At 40.6% G+C, this 17,365-nt stretch overlaps 1 protein-coding gene across 5 annotated transcripts in view; it reads left to right on the top strand.

Moving 5' to 3' along the window:
* Positions 1-17,365, top strand: part of trim44 (tripartite motif containing 44) — a 49,337-nt gene that overhangs the window by 10,529 nt on the left and 21,443 nt on the right. For all 5 annotated transcript variants that reach the window (XM_079346140.1, XM_079346143.1, XM_079346142.1 and 2 more), the window contains 2 exons: positions 2,139-2,432; positions 10,859-10,881. In XM_079346140.1, coding sequence (XP_079202266.1) covers positions 2,139-2,432; positions 10,859-10,881 — 317 coding nt within the window. The remainder of the gene's footprint in view (positions 1-2,138; positions 2,433-10,858; positions 10,882-17,365) is intronic.

Here is a 17,365-nt window from a genome sequence, read left to right as displayed (position 1 = left end):
CATGTTTTATGGTCAGTGATTGCTTTTGTCATTAACAAGAACATGTATTTCTTATTTAACAGCACTGTGCTGCAGCAGTAGTAACATAACTTAACATTTTTACCATTAACCACCAATGCCTATTAATCTTTTTTATTATTATTTGAAATGGGTAAATATTCCAGTTTCCAGTCCTGGTTTAAGTCATTGACTGCTTAGCATTTCAAAATAATCCTTGAGCGCATGAGAGCAGTTGCATGCTAAAGTTAGCCTATCATAGCTAGTCATCAATTAACTAAGATTAAATATGACAGTAATTAATTAAAACATTTTAAATGCTGATGGCATTTTATTTAATAAAGTTCCAGATATGTCCTTTGTCTTGCTAAAGATAAATGCTAAAGTTTAGCAGTTTCCAACACTTGTGGCTCTGGATTTTTGAGACATCAAAACCTGAGCCATAGCCAATGATTCTCGTCTTTGGTTCCATATTGGGTGGAGTTGTTAGTCCGTCAATCATTAATATGGGGGTTCAAATCCCAGCTCCTGCAGCTACATGTCCAACCTGTGATCTGGCAAGAAACTTAAAGTGGCTCCTGCTACTTCGACGATGTATGAATGGGGTCAGATAAGACTGATGGACACTTTACATCGCAGCCTCTGCCATCAGTGTGTGAATGTGGCATGGCTAGGTAGGTGTAACCTGCAGTGTAAAATTACTTAGAGTAGTCAGAAGACTAGAAAAGCGCAATACAAGCTCAAGTCCATTTACTGCCTTGTCAATTTTGAATGTATCTTTTTTTAGTGCTCTGTACTTAGATTAAAAGTCATCACTTCTCTTGAAGATGAAAGCAGCTTTATTTGAGCCCTTCCCTCTGTTACTGTGTGAAAGAATAAGAAGTTTTAGAGGGGTTGTAAGAGTGGTGTGAAAACTGCTTCAGTCTCTCTGATGCCCTGCAGACATCTCACCTAAAGGTAGGGAGCCTGCTGCCTGTTCAAGGCCGTTTAAGTGTTTTCTAAAAAAAAAAGAAGAAGAAGTCAGACTTGCATTTAAGGCATTGATTTTTGTTACGAAAAAAAAGAAAAAGAAAAAAACTCCACTTCTTTACAATTAGATATTTCTAATTTACTTCAGTCTGATGCAAAATGGACCTTGTGCCTTTTTTTCTTTTCTCTGCTCTTACTGAGAAAAGAGAAAAGATTAGGAATGCTATTTTATGCTCTGGGTTTAATGAGCAATTTGCAGAATCTGATCTCTTGAGCAGAAATGGGCAAATACTTGATAAAACCTTGGGCCCCATGGGCGACGTGTCTCTGTCAACCTGACTAAAGACTGATGATCCTTGCTAAACTGGAGGGAGCGAGGCGGCAGGAAGCAGAATAAAATAGACAGAAAGGAAGAGAGTGTCAATGTGCTCGAGGGAAGAGGAGAGACCGAGCAGCTGATGTTCAGAGATTGAAACGATTATAACATATTCAAGAGATGAGATCATGACAGGAGACTTTGGGGTGTTTTTTTTGTTTGTTTGTTTGGGGTTTTTTTACCTCACGACAGGCATCTGCGCTGGAGGTGGAGCCTCCTCCTAGGGAAAGAGTTTGTAGGGAGGCGTCTGTTTATTGAGGTGTTTTAAGGTAATGAGTCATATCTAAAGAGAGCCTCATCAGGGAAGAGGGAAATGGATTAAAAAACTATCCGAGTGAGCAGTTCAGTTGCCTCGCAAGCCAAACAGATGGCTTGCTGTGGTAGAAGGAGCCTCTGAGGTCTCTATCTACAGATGGGATGCATGGAGTTTGCCTCCAGGGGATGTTCTTCACGCTAACAATTAGGCACTGCGCGACAGAGACGTAGCGCGCTTATTAAAATAATATTCACATGTCCAAAAGACAGACGTCTATCACAACACAGTGGTCATTTCATATCTCTCAGCTTTGCCTCAGGATGTGTGAATCATCCTGTGTCAGTTATATCCTCTTTATTTTTAACTTTTCCCTCATCTCTGCGTTCAAAGTGAATCCTCATGACTCATACTCAGACTGAGGTAGCTCATTTATGTTCATATAAAAAAGAAGCCAACTTGGCCACTTTTTGACTCCCCTGATCTCTCTCTCTCTCTCTTTTTCTGTCCCCTTTTCCTCATTACCTCGACTACATCTCTCAGATGTCTACAGATGAGCTGGAGGACTATGTGAATACCCAGTTCGATGAGCTCCGCAGACTGGTGCGTCTGGAGGAGAAGAGGACCCTTCACCTGGTGGACCTCAAGGAAGCGTTCCTGACGGCATCCGCTGCCGAGAAAATCGCCGAGATCAGCGTCGAGACTGAGCGCCTGCAGGAGGAGATGGCCAACATCACACACCAGCTGTGCCTGCTGGAAGAGGCTGAGGAGCAGGGACTATGTCCTGGGTTGGCGTTAGAGGCCCTGGCAGCTGCTGCACCAGTCCACAGAGTACAGGTGAGAAGGATCTTCCTTTCGTATTATCCCTGCTCTGCTCCCTAAACTGCTCACTCGCTGTGCAGTAAATTGCAGGAAGAAAGTTAAGAGAGTTGATAAGGTCAAAGAAGCTCAGCATGACTCATATTCAGGATGCTGTGATTTATTAAGTGTGATATTTTAAGCTCGGAGGCTTTGGCTTCTTAGAGACAGTCCGCATCTTCATTGAGTTTCCCTTGCATAAGCTTTACTGTCTTATGCAGTTCACTTCACATGTCCAATGTGCTTTTGTAAAAAGGACTTGGCCTTGCTTAAATAATGCCCCCTGACACCAGGGAGATATCTAGGTTGAAGAAATTATTGGGATTTTTCCATCATCTGTGTACCTGCTACAGATGGTGGGGGAATAGATTCATGCAAAAATCGAGATTCTTATCTTCTGAGACTTTAAATCGATTTGATGACAAAAAAAGTTTGAGTCAAAAATACTTTAATTCAGTAGACAAATGGAACACCACGAAACTCAGCCAGCCAGCCTGAAGGATGCTAAAATTCAAAAATAGACTCTGCATCACGAATCCAGAATCGCTTTGAAGCGAAAATGGATTCTCAATCAAATCGTGATCCCAAGAATCGGAATCGAAGCAAATCGTGAGACACCCAAAGATTTGCAGGCCTCGTACCTTCCGATTTATGAAGAATTCTCAAATGAAAGCGGGTCTTCAAGTTCCCTTAAAAGACTTAATAACTTAGGCCCTGTTGTTTGAAATGATGTCAGTGGCATTAGAAAGGTGCTGGAGCAAAACAGACAGCCGAGATAACAGCACCACACTAGATCATGTGGCCCACTGAGAGCATAAAAAAGGGTCAATGATTAATTAAACTAAACTTTAAACCGGGAGGTCCAGTGCCAACACTGTTACTGAGGGCAGCGTTGTAAAACCGGACACTATTGCTTCTGTCAATAAACAATTTAAAACACTTTGCCAGCCAGCTCAAAGCGCCCTTTACAGTGCGTGCTGAATGTGATTCAGATAAATATAGATTCAGTAGGTGGCAGTGAGCAGTGTTATCGCATCATGTTTTTGAAAATAACTATACAGACCTGACGCCACAGAGGCTCGATCCAAGACCAAGAAGTTAAACGGTCATCTTTTTAATGATTGCAGCAGCTGCAGCTGCTACGTAGTCATTGCAACAAAGTAGACACTGTAAACAGCTTTGTTCTCAATGAAAGAAGAGACGGCCTCTTTTATCCACACATACATTATGCACACTAAGAGAAATGCAGTTTTTCTTCCACACAGTCAGCCGTGTCACTATGATACAGGTAGTTTGATGCACATGAAGCGTAAAGGTAACGATGGAAGCTTGTTTGTAAGTGACGAAAAAAGCAGCTGTTCGCTCTCTTTTAACACGTCAGCCCTTTAGTCAAAACAAGGTCCTCGTGCCAGACTACTTTTCATACCTGTTCTTACAGTTATTGTATATAATGTATAGTGTTACACAAAGGGCAAACCCTGTCAATGCACCACTTCACATTCTGCAGCGCTGCACTCCTTCATCTCTCTTTCGAGCACTAAAGAGGGTGCTTTTACTGCTGATAGTTCCCACATTAAAAATAACCCATCGCTCCATTTGTCACTCTCTATACTCGATTCACCACCACAGTAAGAAAAGAAGGCTCGAGTGCTCCCTTGCGATGCTCCACAGGACCACGGAGGCTGCAGTAATAGTGGGAGGCTGATGTGCAGATTGCTTTTCTAGCTGAGTAAATAATCCACGCCAGGCCAAGTTCATTAAGGCCTTAATTGAATGCCGATGGTAACCCTGTTTGTTCTCATGTGTTATTGCTGGAGTAAGTAATGGGCAGTCTTATTTGGAAATGTGTGGTCACAGGAGAGGTGTGTGTGTAGGTGGAGAGGGTGTGCTCATTCAGTAATATAGCCATCCAGGATTGCTGTAGCTTAATGTGTGTATTTGGAGACACATTATTCAAAATAAGTGGGCCTGAGTTTTTGTTTGTTGAGACTGAGATTTAAAGTGGATGATTTGGAAGAGTTGACTCAAGTCTAACTGAACCCACCTGAAGTAGTATTTTCTCCACATCCCAACATGCTGAACAAGTTAAACCCCCTGGATCAGGAAAATGCTCAGAACACTTTCAAATATCATACTTGCTCACCCACTCCTCATGACATCACAAAAGGAAGTGTATAACCCCTCCCACAGCTTGTTCTGCCCTCTGAGTCGGCCTTTCCATCACATACAATATGGCATTGTGTGAGAAAGGTCAAACTTTTCCAGAGAGGGGTGTGGTCAGACACAGCTCGTTTGCATTTAAAGCTACAGACGCAGAAACAGCCTGTTCCGGGCAGGGCTGACGTAGAGGGGTTTGTAGGCATGATCAAATACAGGATCAGAGTGGATTTAGGACAACAAACTTCACAGACATGTTTTTGGGGAGCTCTGAGACTTATTTAAAATTGTTGAAAAGGGGGAGAATATGTGACCTTTAACCTTAAAGGGTACTTCTTGTCTACAAATCAAGGCCTTAAAAATCAGTCTGTCTGATGCTGATGTGTTTTTGATAGTTGCAATAGTTTGTATTGATAAAGCTGAAACATTTCCTATTATAAACCAGTATTTTTAACAGTAATATTGCCAGAACTTCCTTCGTTTTTTTGGGGGGTTTTTTTGGTCTTTCCAACAGTCAAAACAGCAAAGAAAAAAAGACTAGAAATCATAATTCTATGATTGATGTCGTTACTCTGTCATACCTACACTGCGGCGCAGTACCAGCAAAAACTCAACATTTATACTTTATAGCCATTCATGACACAAAGGACATGTTGTGTTAAGATTTACCCTCGTTTAGTTTAATTTCTGTTCCTTTGACAGGAGCAACACGTTGTTGGGCTAAAGTTAGCGATGAAGCTACACACGTGGTCCTGAAGAAGGATGCTCTAAAAAACAAACAAACATTACACTGCAAGCAATTCAAATCAATAAACAACATTTAAGAACAATAGTCAAGGATTTTAATCAGTGATCCCTTGATTGGTTTGCCTTCGCCATGATTTTCTTTTCGGTTTAGAAGCACTGAAGCTTGTGCAGTCTCTGATATGGGTGGGAATGGGTTTTGTTTGTTGAGACTGAGATTTGAAGTGGAGCTATCTGAGGAGTTGAATCAAATCCATCTGAACATACCTTCAGCAGTTTCTGTCCTCATCCAAACCTTCTAAATTGTTAAACCTCCTGGATCAAGGAAAAAATACTGGCAAATACTATTCCCCCTCTTGCTCTCCCACTCCTCCACTGTCAGTCCTTCTCTATTATAGAAGAGGGAATCAAAGATCAGAGACTTGGCACTAGAAATACATTACACAGCACTAAAATAAAGCCTCTACCGATCCTTTTGTGTGGATGAAAAAATACAGTGTTTAAACATGCTGACCCTGTTTGGCTTTCGTTTATTTCTTCTCATGTAAAGCATAAACTAATCCTGTTTGCCAGAGAGCTGCAGTCGTAGCCTCCAGCACTTTTTCGAAGTTCCAACTTTTTAGAAAAAAATAAATAAAAGAAAGACTGGCAGCTTCAGAGCCAAGTCAGAGAAGGGATTTCTCTTTTTGTAAAAAAAAAAAAAAAAAAACATCACACAGCAGCAGTGCAACAGCAAACTCCGGGAATAGAGCAACAATGATGTAAAAATGTTCTCACCTGCATATAAACCCATCCTTCAGAAAGTGGCTCCCTACAGAATAGACCATGTAATTGAGGTGAGTCTTTTTTTTTTGCTTAGGGTCAAATAAACAAATTACCACCGGTTCTGTTAATAATCTCACGTCTTTCTTTTAATTCAGGAAGAGGACACACACACACACACACACACACACACACACACACACACACACTATAATGAAGCTCTGCAGGGATGAAAACAGCAGTCTGAAAATTGACCAATCAGCGCAAGCCAGAGGGAGATTATATTAAAAGAATTGGTCTTGATCTGAGTCCATTTATCATCAAAGTTTCTGGCCTCACATTTTTATTAAAAAGTGCCAGTAGGTACTCATTTGTAAAACCACGCAGTGTGTTTACTGGAACGTTCCCAGATGACGATACAGTAATTAAAAAGCTGCGCTGTGTCACTGGGCAGTCAGATATCGGTGAACATTTTCTTAAACATCCTCAAATATGCACGAATGTGGGTGCTCTGGACAGAGATATCAAAACCGTTTTTTTTCCTTACCAACACTAATTAAGTACTGACCAATACCGAACATCTCTGCTGTTATAATCCTAATGTGATTTTAAGTGGAAAATCTATCAAAGTAGGAAACAAAACACGGACGAAAAGCTTGCTTACATTGATCTGCATGTAACTGTCTGCTAGCATCAAACCTTTTTTTTGGGGTGAGGGGGGGGATTGTTCAGAAAGGAGAATAAGATGTCCTTTATTAATTCTTCAAGGAGAAATACAATTTACTCTTTGCTGTAGAGACATGATACACACATGGGCTAAAATACACATACATGCACAAACAGGATCCATGTGGATATACACTAACGGAGAAATGAAAAGAAGAATGAGGGGCTGCACAAGTGGAGAAGCGCCTTGCTCAGAGGCATCTTGGCCTTTCTCAGGAAGTAAACTACCGGCAACTCTCCAGCTACAAGACTACACCAGTATTGGTTATCCATATCCCTCTAGGTACCAGTATTTTGGAATTGCTCTAAAATAAACCCCAAATGATAGACATTTCACAGTTGTTGGAATTAAACAGGCTCGTTCCTGTGTACCGGCCGTCCTCCTTTTTGTCTGCATTGGCGACCTTGTTGTCTAACTACATTTTCACATGTACAACTGAACAAGTCATATAGTCTGTGATAATGTTTACAAAAGTTGAGGCAGATGCTCCACACAGTTGAAGTGATAAAAGACTGGTGGCGTGAAAAAAAAAAAAAAAAAAAAGCCAAGATGCCTAATTAGCCAGGCATCAGAAGTCTGCACCAGTGACCCAACCCTGACTCAGCCGTGACCCAGGTCACAATGAGCTGCCCGCAGGCTCATTTGAAACAACACAGCCCTCTTAAGTTCTACCTTTTTAATCAAGCGGCTGCTCAGTGTTCAGACTGCTTCTCTTTCAAAGCTGTTTATATCCGTTTAGTCCATTTTTAATATGCATGTAGGGGAATAGCTTTGAGTATGACTTTTACATTAACCATGCAACCCTTTAATTCAACTACTAATTAAATTCTGCATCTGCATTTTGAATATTTATGACTGAATCACTGAATGCAAATGTAAGTGTGTCTTTCATATTAGATGTAAAAATTCCTTGTATAATCGTGCTGCATGCTACAAACAGTTAAGTCATGCTTATTAAGCACACTGATTACCCTTATTTAATAGTAAAGAGCAGTTTTTCAAATGAGCTTTCAGCGATGTCACAGCAGATCTTTTGTAGGCGCCGTTCACAGCACACTTCGGATCTGCTCTCATTCACAGTTCAAGAACATTTATTTCCTGGCTGTTGTTTTGAATTATGATTGGAGCAGCTTCCATGTGAGCCCTGGTTATTCTTTGCATTCAGAGACCAGTTTTAATGTGAGCACTTATTGATTGAACTGCCACGGGCCATGTGAATGATATTAAAAAAAAAAGTTGAATCTGGTATTATTCAAGCCTGAAGGTATTGATTTTCCTCTTTACTGTTACAAAGGTAACTGTGGTAATTACAGTCAGAACAAAGCTCTACTGCTAACCGCTGCTCTCAGACAGCATATTTCTTTTAATTTTCTGGGCAGTGGCACTGAAAAACTCTTTAATTCAACCAGATGAAAACATAGCACACACGTGGGACTATAACAACATTCCATTTTATTGTTGCGATCCAATTCAGCCGCAGCAACGATCAGACAAGCAATACAAATGAACTCGACATGCAGTCATCAGTGAAATGGACTGTTGGGCGAGTGAGTCTGGTTGAAACCAGTCGTAGTAGCTCTTATTTTTCATATTAGTAGAGTTACTATCCTGCTCCGTCTGATCAGCAGGAATGACTGCAGTGATAACATTATTGATACGTCACAGTGAAGATCTCCTGGTGTCAAGCCATCAAAGATGATATTTGTTTGGAGCATAACTTTGCCGTTTGTTCTGCTCACTTTAGGGAAAGGGCTGAAATTAATGAAATCATAGAGCAAGTGTTACTCTTTATTAAGCATATTTTTGTAGCGCTTAGTCACTAAGGGCTAGTATGATTAATGATGTGCCATGTTACAGTCCATTTATTGGCTCCGAGCTAAGGGTGATAGAATAAAATGTATCTATCTACAGAAAATATTTGTACCGAAGCAACATAATTAGTTTTTTCAAATAAAAATGTCAAGTGTGTCTTTAAAGGCCACATATTCTACTCCATTTCAACTAGTTAAGTAAGTCTCAGAGATCTGTAGTCCGTTACTGTATTATAGCATGCCTATTTTTAAACCTCTCTTACAGCGCTGCTCAGAACAGGATGATGTTGAAGAATGTGTCTCCATTAAAGGGACACTTCACGTCCGTTGAAACTTTAATCTGTATTGAAATTAGCTCACATACGTAGTAGAAATTTAAAATGACTTTTTAAGTCGGTGCCTTCTTGAAAGCGAATAGGCAGAAAGGGTATTTTTGGCTCACGTGGATGAAAGAAAAGACCTCCCAGAATGCACAGCACGGCAGCAGCCGCCTCCTGTTCCTCCATCAGACGCAACTGCTCATAGCTATATTTCGACTCATAGAGATGCTCCGAACATCCGATTTGAGCACAAGACCTTCAGAGCCCCCTTCATCCATATCAGTTTCAGGTTAAAACATACGTCACACCATTGTCGGTTGTTCTTAGCATAGCAAGATGGCTGAAGTTGCTTTTACATGTTGGCAGTGAGGTCCCGCCCACTGATCTGTGATAGGGCTTTAGCTTCAGTCGATCAAAAAAATGAAGAACTGGCCAAGTAGTTTCACCCCTGCTAACCAAAGCAGCCTCTGATCGGAGGCTCCGTTTCACTCAACAAATACGGAGCTTTCCTGTCTCAGGGGAAAATATAGGCGGGATGCACGACTATTGAAAAATATTACCAGATTTCTAATGATACAAAGCTTAATGCAAATGGATGAGGTATCCCTTAAAGTGTAGGTATATCTGAAAATCTGGTATGTATACATCCAAAACGGGGGAACTGTAGCTTTGATTTACAGAAGGTTTTAGTTAGAGGATATTGTCTGTCGTCTTCTTAGCAGCCTGCCATAGATCACTATGGTAAGATCAGTAAAACAACCAAGCAATGCAGACAAAGAAAGAAGTTTGCCATGCTTTACTTCAACCATTCCAGAGCCTCTTAAGTAAATGTCAGTTTTGCACGCTGATTTCACTAATTGACTCTTGAATCCGCTGAAGTGCTCGACGAAGGTAAACCGTGAAATATCTCCCCGTGTTCTAATATTTGAAGACCTCGTATTTGTCCGGATCTGAAGCTAATTAAATGTTGGAGCCAAATCTTAGTCATTGAGTCAGACAGCAAGTCAGAGCTCAGCAGTCTGCACTCATCAGCTCTCCTCTCTTCTGCTGGGCTGCCAGCGAGCCGCTGCCTCCTCAAGACGCCATTAGTTACACAGTGTCAAAATCCCTTTTCTGGCGCAGCCATCTTAACGCTTCTAGTCAGGGTCCAGTGCTACAGTACAAATACGTCTGGGCAGAATATTAAAGTCAACAAAAAAAGCTGTCTTGAGCTCCATATCTGACTGAAAAATACCAATTAAGATCCAGAATTGTTTAAAAAGTAGTTTTGATCTAGAGCATGACAGTGATTTGTGTGGTGCATAAATACAGAAGCGGTGTGTCATGCATGCTGAACACAGAGAAAACTTGTGTATAGATTCATCGCAATAATTCAAACCTTACTTAAAGCCCTGTGAAAAAAATGCAGGGACAGCTTGCAATTGACTGAATATGTGATTAACTTTTTCATTTGGCTCATGAATACAACCTCCTTCTTGCATTGTTTGTGTATTTGTCAGGGAACAAATCACGTCCATCATTCTCGCATGGAAAAATCTGTTTGGCCCCAATCAAAAGAGAAACAGAAACACCAGCATGTAAATCGTGTTGTTGTTTTTTTTTTTTTTCTTTATCTTTCTTTTTTTTGTGTTGCTTTTTATTTTGTTCCAGACTGCTCCTTTAAAAATGCAACAACTCATGAATAAACATTGGCACAGGAGGAGGATGAAAGTGAAAATTAATGGATCACATTTACAGCCACACCAGCTGTGGACCAAGTTGATGTTAATGATGTTGTTTACCTTTCATTTGTTTTCTACCACACCTGTGCAAAGATTTGAAATATATTTGTTTCTCTCTCTCTCTCTCTCTCTCTCTCTCCCCCCCCCCCCCCCCTGTATTCAGAACGACTTTGAGGCCAGGCCAAGGTAAGTCTGCCAGCTTGATTCATAATGACCTTTTCATAACTAAGGACACTTCCAAATCTCCTCACTCAGGTCCTTGTCCCGTCAGCCACCACAAGACTGACAAGTGTTTATGTGTCATAATAACACACACACACACACACACACACACGCCTTCACACTCACTACAGACAGCAGAGTCACCCATGCACGTAAACCCTCCCCTGCCTTTGAACCTCTGCGATCACATGCGAGTCACGTCGGTGCCCCAGCAAGGCAATTAGTAACTCTCATCTGTGTGTGCTGCTGGGAATCAGAAAGGGTGACAATATGCCGGGTCCAATAAGAGGGTTGAGGACAGTGGATGACAGGCTGGAGGTGTACGTGTGTTTATTTTCATGCATACTTTATGTGTGTGCTTGTGTGTTAGAGCAAGCTGTTTGGTCATTTGCAGGGTCAAGTTGTACCCTCTGTTACAGAATAGTATTAACTACAAAGCTGATGATGTGCATTTGCACACGCGTGTGAGTGAGCTGGACGCGTGTAGCCGTGTTGTTTTTTTCTCCTTTGTTTACGTTTGCCTCGTCTACATATTTCACTTTGTCTGTCTGTTTCAGACAATCTGAAATGGATAGTCCTCTCCCACTCTCCCAGTCCTCTCTCCTTATTGATCTGTTGACACACAAACCCATGCACCTCCTTGTGGAGTGCTCCTAGCACCACCTGCAGTCTCTGCGTCTCCTGCCGGATCTCTCTCCAGGCTTTCATCTTAAAGCACTTCTTCCCTGTACACACACACACACACACACACACACACACACACACACACACACACACACACACACACACACACACACACACACACACACACACACACACACACACACACACACACACACACACACACACACACACACACACACACACACACACTGATAAAAAGAAACCTTCAGCACATCTGTCCTCAGACAAAGGAACCTTATTTTGTTCTGAGAATCGTTTTAAAACTGTTGTATTTTGCAAACTTAATTTTCAATTTCTTGTTGAGGATATACTGACTTTTTCTGCAATTTAGAATGACTGATTATGACATCCCTGGCAAAGTAAGTTATGACCATGGCTGTAAAAATGTGCCAACATGGAATATGTTATTGATCGGTCGGCCAGCATTACGACCCCTAAGCTCCGGAGCAGATGGCAGCAAGCTTGGGCCCAAGGGTGAGATGGAGCTAATAGTTTGCCCTTGGTCAAGGTTACCGCCTCATCTCTGCACCCTCACAGACACTCTGTGATATAATTACTCCCAAAGTCCCTGCATTGCTTTAAAAGCCAGTTGGTGCAGAATCTAGTGGCAAATGACACACAATTTGGAGAGTAATACTACAGGGGAGGCAAGTTTTTGAAGAGGTGAGCAGAAAAGAAATGACAAAAGGGAATTGTGGACAGCTGCAAGTGTAGGTTTATTAAAGTGGGCGAGCGATAAAGATTGGATTTTTTTTTCCTAGGTTTGATGGTAGAACAAATAAAGGTCAAAACAGGTGAACAAGAGATGAGGTCATATTAGAGGGGAGTAGAAAGACAGAGAGATTTTTTGCAGGATCAAACGAGGCGAGGATGTTGAGGGTTTCGTGCAGTGGGATCCAGACAGTAAATTGATTATGGAGCAGAAACACTAATCCGCTGTCTGAGCCCCATATCGCTGCTGTAGACAGAGCATCCCCACAGGAGCACTATCCTGCACCCACATGCATCTTTCCCGGACTCTCTCTCTCCACCCCCCAAACCTCTTAACATAGGTATTCCATGCCTGCCAAGAGTGGTCCTCCTCTGAATATAAATCTTGTTTTACTCCCTTCAGCCCTGCTTTCTCCTCTCTAATGTGATGCACTGCAAATTTCAATTGCAGTCATCGGCTCTAACCCTCTCACATCCCTCTCGTTCCCTGTCTCTGACTTGAACTTTGCATCTTTTTTCACGTATTTATGCATATATTTCTCTTGTATGCTTGAATAGAGAACATCCATGTCATATGTATGAGTGCTTGTAGGAATTATTGGCCAATATAGAAAAAAAAAACTGAACAATGTGTTGTTTTGAGAATTTGCATCTCTTTTATAAATATTTATTTGTTTTTTAAATGCAAAGACCATCACTTGCCCGAAGGTATGAACATATAGACTTTTTTTTTCTCTGCAAATTCTGACATAGTGTTTGTGTGATTGATGTGAATTAATTGCACAATTAAATAATCAGATGGAGCAGTTGAATTCATGATTAAATTTTATATTAATAATAATTAATAACTAACAAAGAGTTTCTTTCAGGAAACTTACCGGTAATCAAATTGGTACTATTCATGAGCATTCACATTTTGCAGTTTTTTGTCGTCAGTTATTGTGTCAAGCCATGTTGCATCTGAAGTCACCACACTACTGATCAATAGATAAGATGAAAATTGTCTCTCTCTCACACGCACGCACGCACACGCACGCACGCCCGAACAGTCAGGGAGGGCTTATTGCTTCTGTAGCACTTTAATTTGAGAAAGGCACTTTTATGTTGTCTCCTGAGATGCACGCTTAAGAGAGAAATAGACACAAAGACAGTAAGACAGTCAATGAGAGGAGAAAGATGTACACTGAGGATTTTCACTAGTTAGACTTACATTTTCCTTACTGCTGGGGAAAAGAGAATTTATTTTTAGTCTTCTTCTATCTTGAAGAAAATCTTTATCTTTTGGTTTCTTTGACAAAGGTTTGAGCTTGGAGGTTTTAGATTTCTAGCCCCAAATAAGCAGTTATTCAGACATTCCTTAAATGAATGTTTCAGTCTCTTTTTTTCTTTCTGATCTGAAACATGTTCACAATAACCGTCAGAATCACACTCAAACTAAGTAAACCAATAAAAATCACAGGAGTATCACAGCAGTAAATTAAAGTAACAAACATAGCTTAGCTCTTCAGTGTCTTCAGCGCACATCTATTTAAAAACAAGGCATAGACAAATTATACTGTAGCTATTGCCATTTTTGTTTTAAAATAAGACTGTTAAGCTTAAAATATTTTATCACAAATATTCACTGATTTGAACTGTTTGTCATGATGAATCACATTTTTGAAATTCTATTTATTTAGCTTAAAGTCTTATTTAATGTGCACCCAAAAGCACAAAATAGTTATAAAGGCTATTTAGAAAAATTAACAAATTCATTTTGGACCTTTCTTCCACTGTAATTAACGGATTACGTTCACAGAAATACAAACAAACATTAGGTTCGTTAGCTAGCTCGAGCTCTTTTTTCAATTGGTTTATTTTTGGGGGGTTTTTCAGTGCGCTCCTTTAAAAATGTGGCAGAAAATGGCAGATAACCTCTTGGGGCAGATAGTTTTGGTTTCATCACAAAAATAAAAACATGTTTTTAAGTCATTGTAGCTACCAGAGGCATTCTATGCTAAACTTTGCTAATGTTAAATTCGAAAGCTGTCTAAATGACTTTTTTTACACCCTTCACATTAGCAGATGTCATAAGCCCTGTGTGGTTGTTTTGACATAAAAATATTGATAATTATATACAATTTGAAGAAACAAACTTAATTTACGCCTTATAAACAAATGTTAGCTTATGGAAACGTTAGCCTGTGGTCGCATAGCTAAATTTGGGACACAGCTGCATGTTATGAGAGCTGGATTTCTAAACTTTTGCTGTGAATGTTGGTGTTCAATTTCATAGGGGCGGAAGAAACATTAAACTCTGGCTGACACCACAGGGGGGATTTGAATTTTTTATATAAACGCTGGTAACCGTCAGCATTAGTAAAACTTAACATACAGCTATCCACAGCAGTGGTTCTTTGGTTTTTTATAGAAGCAAGATCAACTTTAATTTGCGGTACCAAATGTACCAGGCTGCTTTCTTTGCCTCCCGCAGTGAAGCGTCCCTTGTGTTTACGTATCTATCTATTCTATGAACAAAAAGGGAACTGTGGCACAGAAAAAAAATTAAAAATGTATCCTTACAAAAGAGAAAAAACATCCATCCAGAGGTCTACCTCATAACTGATAGGCTGTCATCTCTTGCCTGTCAGTGATGGTTTTCAATGAAATGCATTATCCTGTATCCACTACAGTAAAACCATACTACCTTAACTCTCTCCAGCTGAGCTCAATGCTTTTCTTGCTCAAATAAACGCTCTGACTTATCAGTATCTTGAAGGAAGTTCAGTGCAGATTATTTTTTGTACCATGCTAAGAAATTAAGAATTTAGTTGTGTCATTTGAAAAGTTTATAGATTACATATGATCACGTTTTCTTCTACAAATCCCTAAAAGTTGTGTTTTTTTAACGTATACTCGTACAGAGCAGGTGAAACTGCTGCACACACCAAATGCATGATGCAGAGGAATTAAATAATGAAGGGATCTGATCACATGAAAGTGACATATTCAGACAGCTTACTGGGTTTTTTTCTATCTAATTTTGTTTGCAGATAAAAATAACTGTGGAGGGAAAAATAGAAGTTAAAGTCTGCCAAACCCCCAAGGCTTACTGGAAAAAAAACATGTCACCCTGAAGGAAAAAGAAGAGATACTAGTCTGTGAATAACAAGTAAAGGAAATAGAATAGGTAAATATAACTGATGCTTGGAAAGGGGAGCCTTTTGGCAGCAACAGTATCTGATTTCCTGATCATAGAAGAAGAAAGCATCATGAACTTCGATGACTGTAGCTGATAAGAAGCTTGTTTTTGAACTCAGCTTCATTCAGATGCTTTTTTATGAGAGGAAAAAAACAATAGCAGTTGGAGAGTTAAAGCTCGGTAACATGTGGTAAGTTTGCTTTGCCAGAACTGTGGAGGCTTTCTGGGTGTATCAATCATACAGTGTAATCACAGTAAAATGGTTAATTCTGCTGGGGGAGCGCAGCACTTCTAATTGCAATGAGAGGTCCCCTGTTCATTGCTCCAATCGCCTCTGTATCTCAGGAGCTCCCATCCTATGCTTCAGTCAGTCTAATCATGCAAGCAAGGCCTGGAACACACACGCACACACACACACACACACACACACACACACACACACACACACACACACACACACACACACACACACACACACACACACACACACACACACACACACACACACACACACACAGAGCTGGAAGTTGGCATAATCTGTCACTTATTTTCCTTACTGGTTATTTTTCTCTCTCAGACTTTCAAGAACATAGTGTTTTGTTCAAAAAGAACATTATTTTCTGTTCTGAAATGTCCAACTGTTACTATTAACAGTCTGTACCCTGGTGTATTCATTTTCTCAATCTAACACGGTAAATTGAATTTAAAAAAGGTGTTAAAGGATGTTCATGCTAATAACATCCATGTGTATGCATTAGCATTATGTCAGGATGAATAACAGACATTTAAAAAAAATGTATGGTTAGAAATGTATTAGTCATTTGCAACTAATCATTTGTCATTGGTCTGATTTCAACCCCTTCATAGTTAGTCTTGCGTTGTTTTGAACATATAGCCTATTGATAAAACACGAGAAAATTCACCAAATGGGCCAAGTAAACTCCATCATAACTTATGTCCATCCTCCTCTATAACCTCCTCACTGGAAATATGAATAGTCAGTCAGAAGTAGCACACACAGAAGTTTGGAAAAGTGTTTTCCATTTTCAGTGCTTAAAGCAAACTTTTCTTAATATATGCAGCAGATCTGTTTTTAAATGAGTTGTGTACATTTTCTGTCCCATATTCTCTGTTTTCAAACCACTGCTTTCAATCCCCTATCACTGCATGCTGGCCGCCAGGCGAGAGCAATGGGGCAAAACGCTCAGTATGTCTGACTGAGTGACGGCCGTGGACCACCCTCAATCACTGGCACGGCTAACGTTCACGCCGAACACACAAACCGAGGAGACGGAGCTGACAGGGAAACCAAGCAGGCACTTTGGGACGCGGCTTATCAGCGTGTCTGAGCTGCTTCCCCTTCACTGGGTCAAATAGAAGATGTGTGTGTGTGTGTGGGGAGGGGGGGGGGGGGGTTCAGGGGAGCGTGTCCAGAGGACATGGGATAGCGATGAGGACATAAAGGAAGGATGGGGGTAGGCTGTATTCCTATAATTAAATATTTACAAGCTTTACAAGAGGACCCTCTATAGGACTCTTTTGCCTTCAGACCATTCTGGTGTGTGTGCCAACATGCCCTCATTCAATAATTTAGAATGTAACAGCGAGATGCAGCTGCATCTGTTTTGCTGTGTGTAAGGCCCAGCTGCTTTTTATGACTGTACTAAAACTTTATTATTAATTCCTCTCTCTCTCTCTCTCTCTCTCTCTCTCTCTCTCTCTCTCTCTCTCTCTCTCTCTCTCTCTCTCTCTCTCTCTCTCTCTCTCTCTCTCTCTCTCTCTCTCTCTCTCTCTCTCTCTCTCTCTCTCTCTCTCTCTCTCCCCCTCTCTCTCTCTCTCCCTCCCCCCCTTTCTTTCTCTCTCTCCTTTCGT

The sequence above is a fragment of the Symphodus melops genome, assembly GCF_947650265.1.
Source record: "Symphodus melops genome assembly, chromosome: 6".
NCBI classification, from domain to species: domain Eukaryota; kingdom Metazoa; phylum Chordata; class Actinopteri; order Labriformes; family Labridae; genus Symphodus; species Symphodus melops.
Note: the sequence above shows the minus strand (reverse complement) of the source record. Positions and strands in the feature narration are given on the sequence as shown.